Source organism: Cryptomeria japonica, chromosome 10 (assembly GCF_030272615.1).
Source record: "Cryptomeria japonica chromosome 10, Sugi_1.0, whole genome shotgun sequence".
NCBI classification, from domain to species: domain Eukaryota; kingdom Viridiplantae; phylum Streptophyta; class Pinopsida; order Cupressales; family Cupressaceae; genus Cryptomeria; species Cryptomeria japonica.
In genome coordinates, this window is record NC_081414.1 from 533178435 (window position 1) to 533191817 (window position 13383).

The window sequence follows — 13383 nt, forward strand, 5'->3', positions numbered from 1 at the left end:
CATAGGCTAGAAACTGAGTTTAACCTATTTGCATGTGTAGCCTTGCAACCTAAGATCATACTGATAAATCTGATATTTGTATCCTTTACATAATTTACCCTTAGTGATCTTTTATCAAATGTTGCACCGGTTAGGCTTGTCACTAAGTCATTTGAGACCTTCTTAGTTTTGTTAGGTCTATTGCCGGTGGAGGGTAACCTTGTTATTGCCCTTACCACTTCTTTTGTGATCTTGTGAATAGAGTATAACCAAAAAAATTCACCATGTACTCTTCTTAACACAATCCTTATGATATCCTTGGGGAAATCCGGGATACTAAGTATTTTAGTGAAACCTAGGGTTTCTACTATCTTGTGTTCAGATTTGACATTTCTAGATTCATCACAGATTACAGTCTCATACATATTCCTAATTTTATCATCACCTAGTTCATCAATATGACAATGTATATACATTCTAGGGTCTTCAGCATATACTACTCCTTTAGGGATTTGGGAGAATGCACCTATGCTGTCATCTTTCTTAGCAATTTCAGGAACTAGCTAAAAAATGGGTCTAGGTCGCTTAACAACTTCAACAACAGTAGAGTTTGCAATAAATTCATGAGTGGATGAAGATGCCATAGCTATAAATACCTCAATCTGCCTTAAGGATGAATGCTTTGATGGATTGCTTCACTTCTTTGCTTGGAGTATCTTCACTCAGGAATTTTCATGCTCTCAAAGATTTGAATGCTTGGTGAATGAAAAAAGAGCCAAAGCACTTACTTTATAATGTTATTTTTGCCAACTACCACATTTAATGCTTGCCAGTTAAGTCACAACTTAAGTCATCTACTGGTATAGAAGTAAATTCAACTTCTCGCCATCAACTGAGGGAATAATAGCATGTTTTTCATTTGTTGCTAAACCCCCAAAAGAATTTTCTTTAGTTAGATGAGGAGTCTCCTGCTGGTGGAGTGTTACTCTGTTCTACTAGTGGAGGTGTAATCATATCAACATTCTAATCGGACTTTCTGATCCATTATTTTGAAAATTCTTGCTTTACCTCTTCAAATTTTTCTTTACCTTTGAAACTAGGACCTTTGTTATTTGCCAGTGATACCTTACTTCTGCAAAATTTAGCAATATGTTTGATCTTGTTATAGGTGTAACAAGTCACATTGTTCTTTTCAATAGCTTTCCCATATCCTATGTCAGTATGTGTTCTGCATTGATTTGATAAGTGCCCAAATCTTCCACAAACATAACATCTCACATTCATTCTGCAATTTTATGAATTATGACCAACTTTGTTGCATTTAGAACATTGATCGGTGGGTGTATTAGTGTTCTGATCATTTTTAGATCTACACTAATTTTCTCTATGACCATACTTGTTATAGTTAAAGAATTTGCCATTTAAATTTGAAGCAGTAGGTTGTCTTACCGGTTTGCTATGATCATGATTGTTTGCAGTACCAAAGCTTTCACCAACTTCAATTTCAGGCCCATTTGTATCACCATTAGGTTTCTGATTCTTCAGCATCTCACCAAGTTCTTCTAAACTTTTCTTGAATTTTTATTTGTGATGATTTGCAGCAGTTAGTTCACTTTCCAAGATTCCTTTATGTCTTATGAGTTCAGTTCTATCATTTTGTGTGTGCATTAGATCTGTCTTCAACATATCATTTTCATGACTAAGTCTTGTGTTTTCATTTCTAGCATCATTTAGTCTTTTGGCCAAGTCTTCTTCATTCTTCTTCCTATCTTCAATTTTTTTACAAAATCTCATAGTCATATCCCGCATCTCGTTTTGTGTTGTATTGATCTCTTGTCTTAGCTTGTTTACCAGATCATTAAGAGTTTCCTTTTCATCATTCTCATTCTGCATCTTTTCACAAAGTTCTCTTCTCTTATTTCTTGCAATGGTAAGATTTTCTTGAAGCGCTTGAATGATATCTTGAGTAGCCTTTAGATCATCTTCAAGTTTGATATTCTTCACCTTTTCTGCATCATAGTCTGAAAGAGCTATTTTCAATTGTTCTCTCAAGTTTTCCATCTCTACCGGTGACAAGATCTTCCTCAAGCTGTTAGGCTTATGAAAATAGAGGACCAAGCTTTGATACCAATTGTTAGGATTCCCAAAGATACTGAGAGGGGGGGAGGGGTGAATCGGTATCTAACCGGTTTCTAAATTTACTTGAATTAAAACATGTAAAGCATATCAATTCTGTGTACCGGTAAACCACAAATAATGTAGTAAACAAGAATAACAACAACCAAATAAAAATAACACCATAATAGAGTAGTTTAACGAGGAAACCCGGTGTGGGAAAAACCTCAGTGGGATTTGTGACCCACAATATTCACTTACTAGCCAATAAGGGAATATTACTATTTTACAAGAGGGGCCTGCACATGCAGGAAGGCCAAGTGCCTAGAGCTCACTGCTCAATTACAAAGGAAGTCACACTTAAAAAAATGGATTATATAAATCCAATGTCTTGTACTGCTTCAAATTAGCATCTGCTATGCCAGATCTAGTACTGGTTTTAGCTCCGCTTCACACATAAACCCTTAACCTATAATTCACATATTAGGTCTACATAATTTTTCCTATTCCTTATTTTTTAATGTTCTACAATGATCTCATACATATATGAGTCATTTTACAACTCGCCATGTTGGCTTACATTGATTTTACAATTAATTACAAAGTATAGTATCAACAAAATTCCTGTCAGCTAGAGTGCCAGTATCCATCCTTTCACTGTCGGTGTTCTGTGTGTCGGTGTTGAGTTTGTCGTTGCCAGTGCCCGTATATTTTTTTTTCTGGTATCATATGATTGCAAGGTTGGCATCAATGACAAAACCTTCAATCACCTACAATTTCTCATTGGAGTGTGCATTTGTCAATAGGGGGAAGGTATCATGGAGATCTTACAAACCCCCTGTTTGAGATTTTTGCTTGATTCTGGTAGGTTGCATAGGTATATGCAATGACCACAGATATTTTTGATGGACTTCTGGAAGTATTTGAGTAGATTTGAAGGTCCACAGAAGATTTTTGTGAAATGCAGTATCCAGAAGTATTAGGGTAAAGTGCATTTATTGCAATGAAAAGTTAGGTTTTGTAGTGAATAAAAGGTAACTTAATCACTTCATTTGTCAGCTTGTATTCAAGGTGATAGTGTTTGAAGAGCTTTGCAAGAAGATTATCAAGTGAAATCAAAGTGCTAAATTAGTTCCTGAAGCAGAAAGAAAATCCAATGATAAAGGTATCTACCTATGAAACCCTTTCAATTAAAATTTCAAATTGGTGAGATGGATGCATTTGGTACTATGACTCCTTTGGTTGTAATTATTGAGCATGCACAATGAAACTTCAAGAATCATCCACTCATTTAGATGGAAGATGATCCTAGGAGTGCGTTTTCATTTGTGCCCTATAGTGTTTTGCACATTGAAGACATAAGGGTTTATATACACTATCCTATTGAGGAATTGGGAAGAAATCACATATTGAATCTATACAACAATCAGCTATCTGCTAAGAGTTTGATGTTGAAACCAAAATTTCAAGGGTTGGAAAACAAGGGTTTTGCACAGTTCATTAGATTTTCATTGTTCTATGAAGTTGAGGGGATCTGATTCATATTCAACAGAGTACACAATGAATTCATATGATTGGACAAGGCACACAATATCACTAAGTTTGTTATCCAAGCATTGATAGGTTTATGTGCATTCAGAGAGCTGATGTCACTGAAGGCTGTAAAGAATGATGTTGTTAACAATGCAATAAGGTCAAAATTTGATAAATGAGTAATGACAATTAAAGACATCCTAGAGTATGATATTAGGTTTGCATCGATGGTGATTGGCTATAAGATCTATTATTCCAACAAAGAGAATTCATTTTTCAGTACTACAATATATGATGCTTATGAAATGATGAGAAAAAACAAGACGTAATATCTTTGTAAGTTGCTCTAGAGCAAGCTTGTTAAGAATTTGAAGAAGATAAAGGAAAATAGAATTTGTTCAAAGATGGAACCTTGATTCTATGCATATTCTTCTACTTCATGAGTGGGGTTTTGAGAGTTGTGCAAGTATAGTGGGCATATGACGGACCAATAGGTGTTTAGATCCAAGAATATCTATGCAATTTCGGTCTCTAAGGTTGAAAATAAGAACTTATTGTTAGACACAATGCACCACTGAGAGGGGGAGGGGGTGAATCAGTGGTTCTCTAAAACCTTTTCCCTTTAGCTCTTCTTTGTGAGCATACTGGTTTATGAATCAAACACAATGTAGACTTACTGACTAGGGATGCGACTAACTCAAATACACACACACACAAGAAGACATCTCATAACACCAACATATACAAGGAAAACCCAATATGGGAAAAACCTTGGCGAGCAATGTTGCTAGAGCCTACTGCTCCAATCCAACCTCATAGTAAATCAAAGTTACAAATTTTAGGGAACCAATCCAAGGAGCACCAACCCCCACCTGATTTATGGGCTACAACCCAAAGGAACACCAACCCAAGGAGATACAACCCCTGCACTGAGCTACAACCCATTGTTCACAAAGTAAACGTCAAATACATAAGTGCTTATCATGTTATAAGTGAATCTTGCAACCATTTCAAATATTTTTCTTTATCGATGAGATATCCTCTCTGCTACACCACCTCACTCTTTTTGTTGTTATTCACCTACTCTACTCTCTACTGGTTCTCTGTTTACCTTCTTTGCAACCTCATTCTCTTCTACTTGACTGGTATAAACACTACTGGTTCTTCACTCCAATCAGTTGAAAGATTCAACCAGATTATCCCTCTCTCTCACTCTCTTCATAGAAGCTTGTTGAGCACTAGGCTAATTTCTTCTTTCTTGTAGAAACCTTCAACTTATCAGTCCCTTGATTTTCTATTCTTCAGTAGCCCCATTCTTCCTCTTCTGCCACATACTTATAGATAGGTTTTCCCTCCAAAAACCAATTCAAAATCTAGGTGGTTAGGGTTTCCTCACCATCCTCGAGGCAAACCAAATCCAATAAAATCTTGTATGGTCTGATCTTTCTAACATCTGAATGCACAACTTCACCATATTTGCATCTCTTGGATCACACCTTCCATCTCTGGCGACTTGCTTTTTACCCTAATGGCTGATCTCTTGGTCAATCACGAAAGATCTGTTGTGTTGTTTCTTCTATCGCCTCGATCTTCTCAATCACTCTAGGCTGACTCGTAGTTGTCTTCCAGACCTCAAGCCTCAAACCCATGCAATCGCTCTGCAACAAGTCCCATGAGTTGTGTGACCATTCATTAAAGCTGACCAACCCTACAACAACCCTATCAATGTACATTACATCTTTATTCAAATGCAGGTTTACCACATTGACTCCTTGTGGCATCCATATCGACTATCTGCTAGCTTGGCACTTCAAGTCGGTCCAATTAGGATCATTGAGCAACCACCCTACCGGTTCCTTACTTCTGCTGATTTTCTAACCCTTCTGGTCTCAACCATTCTACTGATTACCTTATCATGTCTGCCCTCATCTTGAACTATCGATGGAACTCTCAAACCGATCTCAAGATTGGTAAATCCAAAGTATGCTCATTCCACAAATGGGAAATCTTCTGCAACTACACCTTGCTTATATAACTAGTGGAATCATATACCGGTTACCACTCTTGATGCCACCATGCCATCAACCTTCACAAGACTCCTATCTTCTTTCAGTGAGGTCAGATTCCTATGTTTACATATACTCAACCTTTCTTCCTGATCAATGTTGTTCCTTCCTCTACTAGTTTTTCAAGGTGACAAACACTTCACACTTCCTCTGTACTGACATCTCAATCATGTCTTCTCTTTTTGATTTAGTGCATAACCCTGATCTCAAGCACTTAGGGCATTCCTTCAATTCATTGGTAGATCTGGTGTGATCCTTCAAGTGCTTTCCTTTACCTCTTCACTCTTATCTCTCCAAACTATAATGCACTTAATGCATAATAGGAGATAAGCTCCACATTCTTGGAGGAGTAACACCATCTGCTTTTTGTCATATGTTCATGTGATTTCCCTATTGAGAAGCATCTCTTCAACCAGGCACATGTGAACTAATGTGAGCACATTCATTATTAGTCATTGCTTCCCATAATGACTGCATCTTCTTCTGGTGGGAGTCCTGTTGTTCTGCAACCTCATAGCATAACGATTCATTCTTCTCTTCCAGTGTTGATGTGATTCAGGTAATATTCCACCTCTTCATCACAAACAACTTCTCAAACACCTTTCTATCTCATCACACAAGTCATGCACTAATTTGTTGCACTGGTGACTCCTGAGGTCATCTTCCTTACCATTATCAGTGTTCTGCAACACAAGGTGTTATGCAAGATATCTCATCTTGTACTTCTTCATAGCTATGTTGCACATACATCTCTACTACCAGTGGTCATCCCATACTGATTGACATCAATGACAACACAATGCCAACAATCTCCCCCTTTGGCATTGATGACAACATATGTAGTATCTAGTATACTACATAATCCTTCTCCCCCTTTGACAACAATGACAAAGGGCACTGTCAGGATATCATTCCTCCCTGTATTTATTCTTTCTCCCCCTTTGTCTTTATTGGATGCAATACTTCCTTTGATACCACTTGTTATCTTGTCATCGGTTGTTATATCTTCTCAAGTCACAACACTTAAGATGGGGAACTTAACCATCAACTGACACTGATTGAGCATGCAGGTCCAAAACCATTTGAGCTCATTTTGCATAATGACTGATACCAATTGTTGATGTGTCAGTGAATACTACTCATTTATTGGTGAACCTGCAACACCTCTGCAATTTCCATCTCTTGTAGTTTTAGCAGTCAGTATCCTTGCAAGTTCACGCAAGCTGACTCTTTATTACGAGACTCTTCATGATGAGCACTTGAACTCCCCCTGAGTCATACATCTCAGGTCCTCATCTCTGGTCACATAGAGTATTGAGACCCCAATTTCCTCCATATATTGGTTCAGCTATGCATATGTTATCATCTGTTGATCTTTCAACACCATTATATCCACCACAACTTATGACATGATTCTAGTTCTACACAATTCTAGACAATGTTATCATCATTCCAGAAATCAATACCGGTTTGGCCAAAAATATGCATGCCTACATTATCAATAACTGGGCCAATCATATGTCATTCAGGTATTTTCCAATACCACCTAAGACATGAAATCCTCATTCCATGCTATTGGGGTTATGCAATGAACTTCCAACTTCATTGTCATTTATAACTTGCAAGTTCCTTTTAGCAGTTATACCGGTGACATCCTCCACATACCGGTTAACACATGATACCAATTGTTAACCATTACTTCTTGACATATGCAGTGGTGATCCATCACTGATCTGAAGGTGAGTAGTCAAGGAAGCATCTTCACATACTTATGTTTGCATTTTCCTCTTTCACACCAGCAATAGTACGTTTTTCCATGTTGCCATCTTCACTGAGGAGGTGAATGATTTTTTCAATGTGCATTAATCCCCCTAAGATCCTGCATCTCCTCTAGGCCTTAGGAGATATCACATGTGCACTAAGTGCATAGTGTCAGTCCATGGTCTTCTTCCTCCATACCTGCTTGGACTCATTCTTCTTCCTATTTTCAGGCTTGGGAACAGGTCTCTTCTTCTCCCACTGATTGATCCTTGCACTTGCAGATTCTCCATTACAGCTAGAAGTAGTGCTATAGTAGCAGACAATATCCATCCCAACCTTATGATTGGGAAATCTCTTGACATACTGGTTTGACCATCTTCTCCTGGTCATGTTGCTTTGACTAGCAATCGAAACCGGTGAACCTCTTACTCCTACAGGGATATTTCACCTTTGGTTCCATGAAGATCTTTGCCTCCCATATGCTTCGTCTTCACTTATCTTAAGAGTGTGACCATTTTTTCGGTCTCCATGTAAGTGCAGGTTCTTCTTCCTATATTCAAACTCTTTATGGCTAGATCCATTGTAGTTATGATAAACAATCTTTGCATAACTGGGAGAAGGAACATGCAAGTATCTACTTTTGGATACATCCTTCCCATAAGCATGATTTCTATGAGATCCTACATTAGTCTTTCTAGATCTCTTTCTACATTCCCTTTCCTTATGGCCATAAACATTACATGTAAAGCAGTAAGCGGTAAATGACGACATATGACTTACATATTTACTTTGTCATGCATGAGGAGATCTTGCTGGTTTTGTATCCCCATCTTCACCCTTTTGGGAATGGATCCTTGGTTGTCCATTCTGAGCACCTCTTCTATTTGATCTCTTCTTCTTCTCCCACACATGCTTCCCCTTGTGGGTGGTAGCATTTTTCAGTCCTCTACCAATGGAGGATCTCCTTTGCTACTTCCCCTTATTCCTACTTCCGGTGGAGTTTTCTTCTTCCATCTTCCCCTTACCTTTGGGATCTGTATGAAGATGCCTTCTTGCAGCATTGATCTTCACTTTTGTCTGTAAGTCCAAACCATTTGTGGTCAGGTCAACCTTCTTTAGAGGAACATTTCTAACTGGAGAGGTTTGGCCTTTGTTTTCTTCAAGCAACCACTGAATTTTTTTGTCTTTTATCTCTAGTTGAGAGGCTAGATCTTCACACTGGAATTTCTTGGTGTCTTTTGCCCAAGTCTTCAACTCTGAGATGAATTTATCAGATTCTTCAAGGCATTTGACTAGCCGTTTTTGCTCCACAATAGAAACATTCTTGAATAGCTTGTATTCCCTTTTAACTATATTGAGTTCTTCAAGAGTATTTACAAGTTCTCCTTCAAGGTCAACTTCTGGTGCTTCTTCATCATCAGAGGGATCTTGATGGCAAGATCTATCTGCCATGTCTTCCTGTTCATCATCACCACTGCTCAACATATTTTGTTGAGGGGAACTATTTGCCTAGCCAATTTCTGATTCTTGAGCCACGAAAAGTTGAGCTCCTTCTTCATCATTGATATGGCTGCTAGCAAATCTATGTTCATCATCCAGATAAATATGAGAGGTATTTCTCATATTTGCTTCAATGTCTAGTTCTACAATTGAGGGCTCATTTCCATAGAGCCTCTTTGACCTTTCCCATAAGCTCTTTGCTATTTTACACCTGTCCACCTATGAAGAGACATCATCGGTGAGTCCACTGAAAATAACCATCATGGCTTCTTCATTGCACTGGTTTTTTCTTTCTTCTACAAATCTAGTAGAAAGATTGACCTTTCTAGCGAGACCATCAACTATTGACATCCAAACATCAAACCCTAGGGAGGATAGGAAAACTTCCATTCTACAGCTCCAAATAGAAAAATTTGAACCATCAAATACAGGAGCAGAGAATGATACTAGACAAACCATTGTGTCCTTAGGCCAGAATCTACCCAAGTTGGAGAACACTCTTCTAACTAGGAACCTAGGCTCTGATACCAATTATTAGACACAATGCACCATTGAGAGGGGGAGGGGGTGAATTAGTGGTTCTCTAAAATCTTTTCCATTTAGCTCCTCTTTATGAGCATATTGGTTTATGAATCAAACACAATGAAGACTTACTGTTTAGTGATGAGACTAACTCAAATACACACAAACACAAAAAGACATCTCATAACACCAGCATATATGAGGAAAACCCAAGATGGGAAAAACATCGATGAGCAATGTTGTTGGAGTCTACTACTCCAATCCAACCTCACAATAAATCAAAGTTACAAATTTTAGGGCACCAACCCACGAAGCTACAACACCTGAACCGAGCTACAACTCAGTGTTCACAAATTAAACATCAAATACATAAGTGGTTATCATGTTACAAGTGAATCTTGCAACCATTTCAAATGTTTTGCTCTATCAGTGAGCTATCCTCTATGCTACACCAACTCACTCTTCTTGTTGTTCTTCACCCACTCTACTCTCTGCCGATTCTCTGTTTACCTTTTCTGCAACCTCATTCTCTTCTGCTTGATCAGTATAAACACTATTGATTCTTCACTCCAACTGGTTGAAATCTTCAACTAGATTCTCCCTCTCTCTCACTCTCTTCACAAAAGCAATTTGAAAACTGGGCTAATTTCTTCTTTCTTGCAGAAACCTTCAACTTATCAGTCCCTCAATTTTCTATTCTTCAGCAACCCCATTCTTCCTCTTCTGCCACATACTTATAGACTAGTTTTCCCTCCAAAAACCAATTCAAAATCTAGGTGGTTAGGGTTTCCTCACCATCCTCGAGGCAAACCAAATCAAATCAGATCTTGCACGATCTAATCTTTCTAACATCTGAATGCACAACTCCACCATATTCGCATCTCCTGGGTCACGCCTTCCATCTCTGGCAACTTGTTTTTTACCATAATGGCTAATCCCTTGGTCAATCATGAAAGATATGTTGTGATGTTTTCTCTATCGCCTCGATCTTCTCAATCACTCTAGGCTAACTCATAGTTGACTTTTAGACCTCGAGCCTCAAATTGTTGCAATCGCTCTGCAACAAGTCTCGTGATTTGTGTGACCATTCATTAAAACTGACCAACCCTGCAACAACCCTGTTGATGTACATTCCATCTTTATTCAAACACAAGTTTGCCACATTGACTCCTTGTGGAATCCATATCGACTATCTACCAGCTTGGCACTTCAAGTCGGTCCAAGTAGGATCACCGACCAACCACCCTATCAGTTTCATACTTCTGTTAGTTTGCTAATCCTTCTGGTCTCAACCATTCTACCAGTTACCTTATCCTATCTACCCTCATCTTGAATTGTCAATGGAACTCTCAAACTAGTCACCAGACTGGTAAATCTAGAGTATGCTCATTCCCACAAATGGGAAATCTTCTGCAATTACACCTTGCTTATATAATTGATGGACTCATATACTAGTTACCACTCTTGATGACACCATGTCATCAGCCTTCACAAGACTGCTATCTTCTTTCAGTAAGGTCAGATTCCTATGTTTACATCTACTCATCTTTTCTTCCTAATCAATGTTGTTCCTTCCTCTATTGGTTTGTCAAGGTGAGAAACACTTCACACTTCCTCTGTACTGGCATCTCAATCATGACTTCTCTTTTTGGTTTAGTGTATAACCCTAATCTCAAGCACTTAGGGCATTCCTTCAATTCACCAGTAGATTCGGTGTGATCCTTCAAGTGATTGCCTTTACCTCTTCACTCTTATCTCTCCAAACTATAATGCACTTAATGCATAATAGGAGTTAAGTTCCACTTGCTTGGAGGAGTAACACCATCTACTTTCTATTGTATGCTCATGTGATTTCCTTGTTGAGCAGCATCTCTTCAACCAGGAACATGTGAACTGATGTGAGCATATTCATTGTATGTCATTGCTTCCCATAATGACTGCATCTTCATCCAGTGGGAGTCCTACTATTTTGCAACCTCATAGCATATCGATTCATTCTTCTCTTCCAGTGTTGATGTGATTAAGCTAATATTCTGCCTCTTCATCACAAACAACCACTCAAACACCTTTCTATCTCATCACACAAGTCAAGCACTAACTTGTTGCACTGGTGACTCGTCAGGTCATCTTCCTTACCATTACCAGTGTTCTACAACACAAGGTGATATGCAAGATATCTCATCTTGTACTTCTTCATAGTAGTGTTTCACATACATCTCTACTACTGGTGGTCATCCCATACCAGTTGACATCAATGATAACACAATGCCAACAATGGGGATATTTTAAGAATTTTAAGGAGGACATGCATGAGAGAGAAATAATTCCTAAGACCACTATGGAAAAATACCAAGACACCATATGTTCTATGGTGGATACTGAGTATTGTTTGATAGAAGTAGTAGAGCCCCAAGTTGTATGGATTATGCCTATGGGTTATGAGGTTGAAGAAAAAAATTTAAAATTGTATGAACAATATTTTTGAGTAAACCAGTGGACCCTAATGAGGAGAGGTTTGGAACATACAAATAGAAGACCTTAAAGTAACATCAGTAATTTAAAAAGACTATGATCCAAAAGAAAGTGAGGAAGGAGGTAGAGGCTTTTGCAGAGAGCATGATAATATCAAAGGAAGTGGTCCAAAAAGGTAGGGAGGAGAATATTCTCTCTAAGGAGAAGACTATGAAGAAGGAGACCAAGAAGGAGACCAAACCAGAAGAATCTAAGCCTAAGCCAAGGAAAACTAGAAGCACAACTCCCTCCTCTAGTCCTGCAAAGCCTACAAATAAACCAAAATCTTTAGCTACACCATCCAGTGAAGGAAAGAGGAAGAGAGGACAAGCTAGAGTGTTCATTTGTATTGCTGAAGAAGAGAATGAATCTAATGAAGTTGTCAAGGAGATTAAGGATAAAGTTTCTAAAGCCAGCAAAGCTTCAAAAGAGAAATCTGGTAAGAAACATAAGCTGTCTGAACTTGATAAGGCATTAAAAAAAGGTAAACTTGAGGTTATTCCTCCTATGTATTTGGATGAGATGTTAATGAGGTTGTGAAGAAATGTAACTTGAAGCCATTATCATAATGGTATGAAAATTTTGATGAATTCGGGAAAATAACTTTATAAGAAGAAAATGTAGAGTACTTGAATGTATATAGTAAATCTCTAATTGAACTAATGTTAGTCATAACCAAGAGCTTGTGTGAAATTTTGGATGCTAGGAGACTAACAATAAATAAGGAAGATGAGAGTTTGAAGGAATATGTATTGGTTAATCTCTGTTTAGTTATTACTAAAGAGGAGATAGATAGATTACTCAAATTAGCAAAGAATGAGTTTAGGAGTAAGCATAGAGTGACTAAAATAATGACTAGAAAAATTGATGAAGTTGCAAAGGAAACTGAGAAAATATAGACAAAAGTTTTGCTAGAAAATAAGTATGAAGTTATATCAAGCAAAAGGACAAGAAGAAACTCATCCGAAAGAGAAAAAGATGCCATCACAAGCCGAGAAGACAATAGGTGATACTTTTATCCCAAAAGTTCAATCTGTTGAGCCAGTAGAAGTTGGTGTGCGAGAAGAAGTTAGAGTTAATGATGTAGTTGACAAGGCAGAAGAGGTTGTAGGGAAAGCAGGTGAGGGTAAGGACAAGGATGATAATCCTTCAGTTTTTGTAGTTAACCCTCCGGTTCCTGAGAAGATTACAAAAATACAGAAGGTGTAAGTTAAGGTTGAGGTTATGACTAAAGTAAGAGACATTCTTGAGTCGGTGAAGGCAAAGAAAGTCTCTAATGATCTTTAATTTGTGCAAGGTCCAATTAATCTCTCCTCCGTGTCCCCATTCAAAAGCTTCAACTAGCATCATTTTTTCAAGAAAAGGATAGTGAGGATCTTTAGAAGTATCACATAGA

The 13383-nt window shown here is 38.0% G+C and overlaps 1 protein-coding gene across 1 annotated transcript; it reads left to right on the plus strand.

The window, feature by feature from the left end:
* Positions 1-12044: 12044 nt before the first annotated feature.
* LOC131859062 (uncharacterized) lies at positions 12045-12527 on the plus strand. Its single transcript, XM_059212583.1, has one exon. It carries the CDS (start codon positions 12045-12047, stop codon positions 12525-12527), a length of 483 nt encoding a protein of 160 aa, XP_059068566.1.
* Positions 12528-13383: the final 856 nt, after the last annotated feature.

What these genes read in the sequence shown, in the direction of transcription:
- LOC131859062 (XM_059212583.1), top strand. Translation starts at nt 12,045, where the DNA reads ATGATCCAAAAGAAAGTGAGGAAGGAGGTAGAGGCTTTTGCAGAGAGC.